Here is an 11,984-nt window from a genome sequence, read left to right on the forward strand (position 1 = left end):
AAATAATGGAGAAATGGACATTTTAACCACTTAACTAAATACACTTCTTCATCACCAAATATTAGCCAAAACATTTTATATTAAATATAAATATACATACATATTGAAGATTTATAAAATACCTTGTAAAAATTCTGTTGTTTCTTTAAAAAAATACTGTCTTTTCCTATAGGTATAGGGGAAAATAATATTTACACCTTTTATTTTGGTTTTCACTGAAAAACTATAAAGCAAGCAGGAAATTTGAATTATATAGTATAGTTAATATAAACTTAATTATAAGTAATGTTTCAGAAAATTTAATCATACGCTAAAGGAATTTATAGCCTAAACGAATTTAATTGTAATTTTTTTCTTTTCCAAGTTATCATACACGTACAAAGATCGAAATGTGATACTTGCAACTAGTTGCCCTTCTTATTTAGTTATTTTCGTTAGCAACATTTTTATATTAAAAAAAAAACTAATATTGACGAATCTATAGAAGTACAGTATAATACACCTGGAAAACGAAATATCCGTTTTCCATTAGAAAGTAAATAAATGTAGATGCGATTCAAGTATTCAACATTGATTTTATAATAAATGAGAATCATGCTAACTATATGTGCATTAGACAGAGACTTTAAAGCCTTCCCTTAGAAAACCTCTATTTCATTCCATTCCAGTCCTTAATTAACCTCTTCACCTCTCACAATATTTTTTGTAATATTTCTTCGACAAAACATAAAACTAGATTCCCGAAGCAAAGTTTCAGTCTTCACCAATGATACAACCGTAGATATATATAACACATATTAAAGATTCTCATTAAAAAGCTTATTTCTTTGTTTTTCTTTTATCTTCTTCTGTTCATTCTACTATGTTCTTCCTCAACAGGTACTCTATCCCTCCCCGTCACTCTCTCTCTCTCTATGTATATATATATGTGTATGTAATTCATATGTTCAATATTTCGATGTCTCAGAAACGGCCAAGAAGGGATTGATTTTTCACCGGAGCTGCAAAAGTCTCACTTGCCTTCAATCACCGCCGGTTTGCCTTCTAATTCCAAATCGAACGGTTATCATAAATAAATAAATAATCGGTTATCTGAAGAAATGAATCGGTTTAACGTTTGGTCGGAAAAAAACAGGGGTTGATAAAAGAAAGCGAGCCAGAGAAGATTATTCGGTGATTGATTTAGAAACCACGGCGGCTCCTATGAACCCGCCGCCATGTACACCGCCGCAGTTTATCAGCAGTCGACAAACTCTTAATGTAGTATCCACCGGTCTCCGTTTGTCTCAGGGACAATCACAGAGTATAGAACAGCGGTCATCATCTTCGCCGATGATAGACGGTAACTTCGCCGGTGAAATCAATGGCCAAGCGGATGAGTTAGATAGATTTCTTCAAACCCAGGTAACAATATTTTTACTGAAATATAAACTACCGTGTAAGGAAGTTTTTTCTAAAGGTAAAAATAATTTTACCGAGTTGAGTTTTTAAAAATTTGTAAAGGGAGAGCAGTTGAGGTGCATGTTAGCGGACACCAGCGAGAGACACTATCGTGAGCTTCTGAGAACGAGGGAAGAATCTGTCAGGCGGAGATTAAGAGAGAAAGAAGCGGAAATCGAGAGAGCCACGCGTCGTCACGCGGAGCTCGAAGCACGTGCTGCACAGATCGAAAAGGAAGCACGTGCTTGGCAGGTGAGAGCAGCGGCGAAAGAAGCCGAAGCGATGTCGTTACAAGCTCGACTGCAGCAAGTTGTTGCTCACGGCGGTGGAGTTACGGCGGCGGAACCAAAATTAAAAAGCGTAGACAGTGTGGATGAAGCTGGAGACGCTGAGTCTGTTTACGTTGATCCTGATCGATTCGAATCGAATGGACCGAGTTGCAGGATTTGTCGGCGGAGAGCGGCGACGGTGTTGGCTCTGCCGTGTCGCCATTTGATCCTGTGTAAAGGGTGCGACGGCTCTGTGCGAGTTTGTCCGCTTTGTCTTAGCTTGAAGAATTCAAGCGTGGAGGTTTTCTTCTTCTGATGGGTTTTTAACTTTTTATTTAATGGGCCTACCAAACTTGACGATGGCCTTTTATTAATTAAAAACAAAATCTATATATATGATTAAATTCATCATTTTGTGATAATATAGCCTAGTTAGTTTTTTGGCAAATCTCCAAATTAGCATCTTTCTAAGTTTATATCACAAAAATAGCACTCAAAAACTAAAATAACCAAAATAGCATCTTTCTAAGTTTATCCTTTGAAAATTTTAATTTTTTTTATTTTTCAAAATTTGAAATCTTAACCCCAAAACCTCATTTCTCAACTCTAAACCCTAAACCCTAAACTCTAAACCCTAAACCTTAAACCCTAAACCCTAAACCCTAAACCCTAAACCCTAAACCCTAAACCCTAAACCCTAAACCCTAAACCCTAAACCCTAAACCCTAAACCCTAAACCCTAAACCCTAAACCCTAAACCCTAAACCCTAAACCCTAAACCCTAAACCCTAAACCCTAAACCCTAAACCCTAAACCCTAAACCCTAAACCCTAAACCCTAAACCCTAAACCCTAAACCCTAAACCCTAAACCCTAAACCCTAAACCCTAAACCCTAAACCCTAAACCCTAAACCCTAAACCCTAAACCCTAAACCCTAAACCCTAAACCCTAAACCCTAAACCCTAAATCCTAAACCCCACCCTTTAACTCTAAACCCTAAGTTTGTGACTTTTGATAAAACATTAAGTGCTATTTTTGTAACTTTTAACCTTAAATACTAGTCTGGGAACATAAACTTGATTTAGCGCTATTTTTGTTTTTTTCTCTTAGTTTTTCTTCGTACCTAAAGGTCAATAAAGGTGAGAGGTTAACATGTGTATACTACATAGCCACATGCACTGGTCTTGTTTTCTTCTTTATAATTCATTTTTGGGGATTTTTTTTGTTTTGTTTTTGACATTGTATATCTCCTTTGCGCCATTTCCAATGAGATTCTATTTTTTCTTATATAATTTACAATAAAATAAAATAACTCTATTATAGTGTAATTTTTACTCTAATGATATTACTCTATGATAAAGTTACTCTATTATAGAATGAAATATAGAAGAATGTCATATTTTACTTTACATTTAGAGTAAAAAAGTGACATTCCTCTATATTTAAAGTGAAAAAATAACTCTATTATAGAGTAATACCATTAGAACAAAAATTACACTATAATAGAGTTATTCTATTTTGCTATAAATTATAGAAAAAAAAATAGAGTCCCATTCGAGATGGTCTAAACTTGCATCTTTTGTCAATATGTCATTTATTCAGTTATGCAATCACAATTAGAAAACTAATTACTGTGTACAAATAGGGCTCATAATTTTTATCCAAAAACGAATTCTAAACCAGATCTGACTCAAAATGGACATTCTGAGCGGTTTCGAATATAGCCTATTTAACTGTTGGATATCATTATGAATATTTGTGGATATTGGTTTGATTTTCAGTTCCTACTCGAAACTGTTAGGATATTTGTTTAAACCAAAACTCAGATTTGAAAACACAAAATTTACTTTCTAAAGTTAAACTCAGGTTGAGAAGGCAAAATAACAAATCCATAACTATTGGGCTACTTCAGTTTTGTTACAATACTTTCATATTATAAAATATATACCATTTCAGTTCTTTTTAAGATAAAAATAAATAAGTAAAATATAATAATTCAGGTTTGAAATTGTATATCCAAATCAATACATAACTGGTTAGAATCAACACAGATTCGAACAGACACGGATTCAAATCAAAAACACTATCAAATTTTATATGGATATAATTTTTCTATATACTCTTTATGTTCTTAAATGTAAGATGTTTCAAAGAATTTTGATGTTCCAATATATAAGATGTTTTTAACTTTCTAAGTAACTTTTACTTTATTAAAAACCGTATAACTAATCATATTTAATCGTTTATTTTGCAATTAGTTGAATACAATTATTTAATACTTTTAGTGATACTTTCTAAACAAAAAATCATATTTTTAATATAGATTTTTTTTCTAAACATCTTAAATTTAGGAACGGAAAGAGTGTGATTTACTCGAAGTTGAAATCGAATGGATCTCATCCAGAACCACTACGGATATCTAAATCTCATCCCTATGTAGAAGAGATGGATACAAACTTCTACAAAGATTAAAAATGTCAATAAACTTTCGAGACTCAATTTTTTAAAAAATTGATAAGACTTTAACAAACAAAGGGATTTGTTCACATTTGAAAATGGTAAAACAAATGGATCATCAGAGCATCTTTATCGCTCTAAGAAAAGAGTTGTTTATGGTCTGGAGCCCCACCAAAAACACAAGCATCATCTTTTCTGTATGCAAAATAAGCACCGAGCTTTCTTTGTTGCTTGTACTATTCGCGGACTCCACTAACACATGACGGTCCGCGATTGATGCATTTTTTTTTTTATTCAGATAAAAAAAAAAAATTTAAGCAACTTTTCATGGTTGGTGGTTGCTGGGATAACGATGCTTTTAAGTCGGTAAACATGAGACTGCTTTTGTCTTAAATCAAGGAAAGTGGAAGACCAACTCATACCTGCATAAATAAAATAAAATGATAATTATATAATTATATAGTCCTTTCCACGTCTCTACCCATATGCTAATAACTTAAAGTTAAACTAATTATGCGTATAACTTAAATATTATTATTTTTTTCAAAAAAAACTTAAAATTATGTTTTACAATAAAGTTGTACCTATATACAATTATGCCTAATCGTAAATCCCTTGAAATAATTTATCTAGTTATAAATATTGCTTACTTATGCCTAATCGTAAATCCCTTGAAATAATTTTAGTTATAAATATTGCTTACGAATGGATTCGTTTAGTGCTCGTTAGATGTGTGGTCAGTTCAATCAAACTTTTGTTAATTGTAATAGAGGTTTTATGATTTTGATTTCTATGACTATGGCTTCAAGGTGGGTTCTTGAAAATGTCCGAGTCTTTGAATTCAGCCATGTTTACAGATTGACGAAGGAATAAGAAGACCAAAAGCGTTTGTTTTGTTTTATTTTTATACAGTATGTTTTGTTTTTAAATCGGGCCTGGTTTAATTTTGAATTTGGTTTAGTTTTAGTTTATTACTAAAATTTTGATAGTTTTGGTTCATTATTAAAAATTCTAAACCGAGTAATTTAATTTTATGGAGTTAGAGATTTTGAACTTTTAATCTATAGAGAGATAAGTGTTAAGCTTAAGTTTTCATGGGGAACTAGGTCTCGAACTTCTATTTCGGGAACATTTGGAATAGTCATAGTTTAGAAAACATACCCATACGATACTTCAGGGAAATAGCTCGTCTTCTCTATAAAAAAGCTGAAACTTCATTTCTTTATCATAATTTCGAACCTATAAACCGTATTTTTTTCAATAATGACAACGTGGAACATAATTGGGACAAAACAAAAGACCAGAAAATATTAAATATAAACATAAAAGAATGCTACGATATGGAACACTATAAATTAGAGGGTCCATGAGGATGTGATAACGCACCGCCTAAACAATGATGCAAAGACATGAAGGAACGGTTCAATCAAAACATTAGTAATTAAATCGTATAAAATTAATTAATTTAGGAAAATAAAATAAAAGAAGAGAATTGATCCAACACTTTGATATATTCCAAGCTTGGTGAGACAGCTTTCTTTATGAGTTGCATCAATAGACTTTTAAATTTCACGTGACAATAATTCAATCAAACTGTTTATGTGAAAACAAACAATATGCAATATAACATGGCATCTAAGTGGTTCATATATATCTTTGAAAAAGAAACAAGTACATAAGGTATGCCCACATACGTAAAATTGAAGATAGACGCATGGCTTATTCGTCCATAGTTACGAACAGAATAGTAACATAATAATTCTTACATGATTTGAACCAGTTGATAAGCTTGTAAGCTTTATGATTGAGTATATGATAATATCAATCAAACAGTGGTAGTCTGATGGCAAAAAAAATCTGAAACAAGACATAAATTTGTCAATTTTGAGGTCGAATTATACCATGAACTAAATTATCATTTGCGTTATGTGAAATAAGACCATGGTCTATGCTCTATTCAGAAAATACAAGATTAGACTACTTGTTGGTTTTAACCTTTTGCGGAATAGTTTGGACTTTGGAGCGTAGACATCCACAATTACAAAGAAAAAGAATACATCCCCTGTATATAAATGTATGATATTAAAGATTTTTTACATACATTAAAAACATTAAAAACAATAAATATATTTTTTTATTATTACTTTTTGTTTTATCAATAAAGATTCATCATTCATAATTTTACTTTTTAATTTACATATTAGTTTTAAAAACAATATATTAAGTATATCCTCAAACATCAGTCTTTTGTATACAAAATAAAAGTTTAAAACATCATATCTTTGTTACTTTGTATACGGAAGGAGTATACGATAATATCAGCCGCTGGGGAGATGATGTTGCCGTCTCAATCTAAAAGTTGGGGAAAACCAAATGGTGACATGTGCCAAAGCTGGTGTTCGAGACCGATAGTTTTTTTAGTGCAGCCCAAATGGAACCCAATCAGTTGCGTTAGGTCACAAATGGCCCATAATTAACAAAATTAGTTCAGTGCCATAGTTTCATATGTCTCAATGACTCATTGTGTTTTGGTTTATTATATATCTACCCCATATCTTTTTTTTTTTGTCATCTGATGGATTTATATTAGATTCAACCAAGCATTACACTGAGCCGACAAAGGTATGTAACCAAAGGTATGTAACCTTTCCGGAGCCATAAGCCGGTGAGGTAAAAAAACCTACCGGAGTCAAAGTTTGAGACAACAACTTAACCGAAACACTAAAATAAAGGAAACAAGGTGCTTAAAGCCACATTAAAGAAACATGATAATCTGCAAGAGAGAAGGAGCTGAGCAGTGCCGGAAGAAGATATAAGCGAGAAAGTGATGCCAATCTCTATTATTAGAGTTGGAAGATGATCTCCAAGAACGGTTTCCCTCTGGAAACCTGACAAACCACAACACACAAGCTGCTTCTTCAACAAGAAGCCACCAGAGAACAAATCTACATCTCGAGCAGCCAAAGAAGACGATGGTTGGCAATTAACTACTCCAAGACAACACGCAATTGAGCCACAGCTCCAAAGCCCCTTACAACCTAATTCAGAAAACCCGTTGGTTTCAAAACAAGGGACAGCACATCTACGCAACACAGAAGCTTCACCCACTGAAGATATATAAACCAAGCACTGAGATCGAACGACGAGGCCATACGCATACGAACGCCTCAAGAAACAACCAACCCACAATCCAAAGCAGTATAAAACACTACTCTAGAACACGAAGGAAGCCATCTTCAAACAGCCGAAAGACCCATCGAACTCTAACGAGCTGAAGAAACCTTGTTCACCTTTTTCAACTGCAAATTCAACAGCTTTAACATAATCCGCTACACTCCCTCGAATTGCCTCCACAGAGCAGCCTCAGGATGAAGCTACACAAGATCACACCGGAACCGGCTACCTTGATGCAGAACCAAACTCATATCGGCAGGTGTTGGATGAAGACCACAGAACAGAGAACACAGACTAAACAACTACCCGAGACTGAGACCAAACGACATACCAAAACATAGACATGAGAAGAGATAAGCTTGACAATTTTCCAAGAACTAGCTGAGTCTTCTGCCTATCCAGATCCGATGGAAGAAGTACCACCCCACATCAGAGCCGGCATAACCTACACCGCGCACCAGAACAAGCTACGAATCTGATTAAACTACCCAAACCAGATACAAGGAGAAATCGAGGTCAGATCTAAACCCACAGATCTTCAAGGATATCAATAGCTTCAGCTCAGACTACAGACACAACAAAAAACATACACTAAAAGCCTTCTCACGGCACCGACGAAGCTCGCCGGCCACCGGAGAAGGAGAAAGCAAGGATCGTTTTTTTTTCTCTAGCGGCGCATAGGGTTTTCTCTAGCGGCGGTTTTTTCTTCTGATCTACCCCATATCTAAACAACTACTTTTAGTTTTATAAACAACCAAATTGAAAATTTCACAAACAGAAAAAAGGTGAAAAGCTACAGAGTAATCTAGAGTTAACACAACTAAAGAGATTAACTAGACAAAACGCATTTCTTTTTCAAAACGCATTACTTTCTTTGACTGGTAACATTATATGAAATAGTGGATGAAATTAGTTGAACCTCAGCAGTTAATTATTTTACTGATTATGTTTTTATATATAATAATTGCATGTTTCAATATGCTTTTGAGGTTTCTACCGGCAAGAAAACATGAATTGTAGTATATAACTTTGAACCAGGCTGTCTTTTAGCATGTGTAAATGGAACTGTTCGAACAAGGTCTGAATCTAAGAGATTAGATTTTTTTTAAAAAAATATCAATATCTACAATTTTAAAATTTTAAACAAATTTCTAATTTTTTTATGCTTATAACTTCAAAAATGTTAAACATATAAAGACCGGACGGTTAAATTTTAAAACTAATCATTACTTCGTTAATTATATCGGTAAATATTTTTTCAATATGGTAGAAAAATAATTTTGAGACAACACAAATTAGATGAATGTTATGTCGATGTTGAGCAGAAAAAAAAATATCTTGATAGCTTCTTTTTGCCGGCTGATAGCTAATTTAAATATGGTAATATCAATATATGTTCTCATCCCCTATATGTTAAAAAAAAAGTATTATAACATTTTAGTTAAGACACGTGTCATCAATAGAATGTTTATTAAAATTCTTAGAGAAATATGTTGGGTCCACCAAACATATACTCCCTCCGTTTTTTTATATAAGTCGTTTTAGAAGAATTTTTATGTTCCAAATTATATGACGTTTTTGGTTTTCTGTGTAAAATTTATTAACACTTAATGTTGTTTGACCAATGATAATATACCTTCTATTTTATTATTGGTTGATTTGTGGTTAGGTAAATAATTAATGATGTTTTTGTTTAGAAAATATAAAAAATTAATGATTTCTTAATCTACGTGCATAATTCTAAAACGACTTATATTAAAAAACGGAGGGAGTATTAAACTAACCATAAAATATAATTAACAATCTAAAATTAATATTTTTCTTTTTTTCTTTAAATAAAAGCTACAAAATTACCAAAAATGAATACAATATATATTTGAAAATTATTGATTTTTATAATACAGATTTGATAACAATTTATATATCCTACATTATTTTTTTAATGTTATATTAGAAAAATAAATTAAACATTCATATTAACAATATAATTTAAATTTAAATTTTCTGTATATGTCATATTTTGAATTTTTAAAGCGACTATAAACTTCAAAAAAAAGTTAGAAGTCTCACAATGAAAATTTTGTGATAATTGATAATTTTTTTTTGTTATAATAAGATACAAATAATCATAAAACCATATGAAAAAATTACATTTAAATATTTAGATTATAAAAAATTAAGCATATAATAAGACATAAAAATAATTTGTACATAAAATGGTCATTCCGCGTAAAACGCGGGTCTTAAACTAGTGTATTCATAAAATAAAAAACGAACATGAACATGTGTGATACATTTTCAAAACTACGACATGGGAGTAGAGTGGCTTTGAAGTCTAATTATTGTTTAGCCACAGCCCTGTTCGAAAGCAATACATTTCCAAAACAGATACACGCTATATGACATGAAGTACATAGCAAATGGTGCAAGGATAAAAACTCCAATAGCATAGCTGAAAAGAATTCAATATAAAAAAAAAAACTTTAGCATAGCTGAAAAGAATTCAATATAAAAAAACGAACATGAACGCTGGAGGTCTCCTCGATTGAACCGGTAATACTGGAGAGGCGTGAGGAAACCCATGTCGAGCATATGGGTGAGTGGCCTGTGACATTATCCTTCTACTTGCACAACCTCCTAGCAAACCGCGAGAGCTGGGTCCAGATCTTTTTGATTTCCCGTGATGGCCTCTAGCTCTGTACGTTGTGTGAAGTGGGTGTTTGGCGCTCAGAGGGTGTTTGCACCGCTTAAGGGGTGCTTAGGTTCGGGTTATGAGGTTTCCTAGGAGGAGGGGAAGCGATATCAGTCTCCCGCAAGTTCTGAGAAGCAGCTTTAATGATTCCTGCAGCGGTTTTCTCCACTAAACCTTCCATCTCGCTTTGGAGGACCCTTTGTATTCTTTTCAGCTATGCTAAAGTTTTTTTTTTATATTGAATTCTTTTCAGCTATGCTATTGGAGCTTTTTCAGCTATGCTAAAGTTTTTGATATTCTTTGGCAGTTGGCGATTATGATTTTAGCCAATTGGCCTTCCACCTTTTACTCTTTGTTTTCGTATTTTTCTTTGCTCTATGTTTCTTAAATCAAAATGTTCGCTATTTTGAGTTGTGGATTTCAACGCAAAGTGTCACATCTGGAATTTCCGTTCTGTTGGAGTAGTAGCAAGATTTCCAATGAGACTAATGCTGGGAGAATTAGATCTCTAACCTTATTAACGAAATAGTTGTGCTCTGACGTAAACATGGAGGCGCATCTCTCCTTTCAATATGTTGGTGAGGTCTTTGGTGTGAAGATCTTCTACTAGAGCTATGTCGCTTATATTTGGAAACGATGGAAAAAGTTACCAGATCCGCAAGTCAGTTATCAGAGATTTTGAGGTTTATCCTCATTATCACAAGTTAGTCTGTTGACTGCTGGTGCATTTCAAAGATAACGATTTTCGAGATACATGTTTTTTCTATAGTGAATTTCAACTCTTGACAGATTGATCGTGGAGATGTGCATAGATTCTCGGATTTGTGTGATGGTAACGAATTAAAACAATAAAGGCGTTTAAGGTTTCGGGAGTCGGCTCTTCATTTGGAGTACCAACGCTTGTGGCTGGGAGACGCCTCTGATGGTGGTTCCTCTGAAGATACACCATTAATGAGTGATCGATCGGCTGGACTTAAACACCTCGACATAAGAGATGTCATGGATAATCAGATTTGCTAGCCATTGGTAGCTTGGTTTCTAGTCTTTTTCTCAGCCCTTGTTTTTTATGCTAGTTCTGTGTATTTGGATAGATTTACCTAATCTTTGTAACCTAGGTTTTATTGTTTCTCCGGCGTATCAGATGCGTACATTCGTTCTAACTCCATTCCCTCCCCTGAAATATTTAATTATTACTGATATCTTCTTTATATATAAAAGACTGTTTGCTTCTCTCACATGCCTTAGTATTCACCCTTCTGGAGATCTCCGTTATAAATAGGTTAGTATTCACCCTTCTGGAGATCTTGCTCTTTTCATCTCTCTGTTGCTTATCCTTTATTCTTGATCTTCTACGATCATCTCTCTAAATGGCCATCTCTAGGTTTTTTTTTTTCTGATTTGAAGACCAGGAAGTGTTCAAACGTTAAGCGGGATGGATATTGCGGCTTCATCTAATCTCTTTGCAACAGCTTCTTCCCCGTTTATCTGTAACATCCTCATCCTCAACATTATTAATACTATCCTCTTTCTTTTCGTGACAATAGTGTTTCTTTTTTAGCCGCAGCAAACAGGAATTGAGTTTTTATCCTCGCCAAATCATGCCCAGACAATCAGAGCTTCGGTTCGAACGATTCCAATTTTCACTGGAGACAAACCAACGAAACCCAGGTGCAAAGTCTGGGTCTTTTTATATTTATCAATATTAAATTCATTATATTTTGTGAAAGTCAATATCTTTTTCTTGGCTTCCATTGATGCTAAGAACATTAGTGTATGTATTTAAATGTTACTGTTCACTGTAAGTTTGGGAGCTGAGCTAGCTGTAGTTTAAAATCTACACTTGTGTATGCACGTGCTTTACATTACCTTTTGGTAAGAAAAATCTCAGAGTCTTCTTAGTTGGGTTGTGTTCTTGGTCTGCAGGGCATCAGCAATCGATGTCAAGGAGACA

The 11,984-nt window shown here is 33.6% G+C and overlaps 1 protein-coding gene and 1 long non-coding RNA gene across 3 annotated transcripts; both read left to right on the forward strand.

The window, feature by feature from the left end:
- Positions 1–625: 625 nt before the first annotated feature.
- LOC106315669 (BOI-related E3 ubiquitin-protein ligase 1-like) lies at positions 626–2,144 on the forward strand. 2 transcript variants are annotated; one of them, XM_013753469.1, is made up of 4 exons: positions 626–879; positions 968–1,062; positions 1,136–1,404; positions 1,504–2,144. In XM_013753469.1, exons 1-4 carry the CDS (start codon positions 863–865, stop codon positions 2,023–2,025), a joined length of 903 nt encoding a protein of 300 aa, XP_013608923.1. In that variant the 5' UTR covers positions 626–862; the 3' UTR covers positions 2,026–2,144. The 2 variants fall into 2 exon arrangements, with proteins under 2 accessions (XP_013608923.1, XP_013608924.1); XM_013753470.1 differs by having other exon boundaries at positions 628–879; positions 968–1,035.
- A 9,148-nt stretch (positions 2,145–11,292) lies between these two features.
- LOC106317426 lies at positions 11,293–11,984 on the forward strand. Its single transcript, XR_001265128.1, has 4 exons — positions 11,293–11,312; positions 11,415–11,520; positions 11,592–11,701; positions 11,957–11,984. It is a non-coding gene; the product is annotated as an uncharacterized LOC106317426 (long non-coding RNA).

The sequence above is a fragment of the Brassica oleracea genome, chromosome C9, assembly GCF_000695525.1.
Source record: "Brassica oleracea var. oleracea cultivar TO1000 chromosome C9, BOL, whole genome shotgun sequence".
Lineage (NCBI taxonomy): Eukaryota > Viridiplantae > Streptophyta > Magnoliopsida > Brassicales > Brassicaceae > Brassica > Brassica oleracea.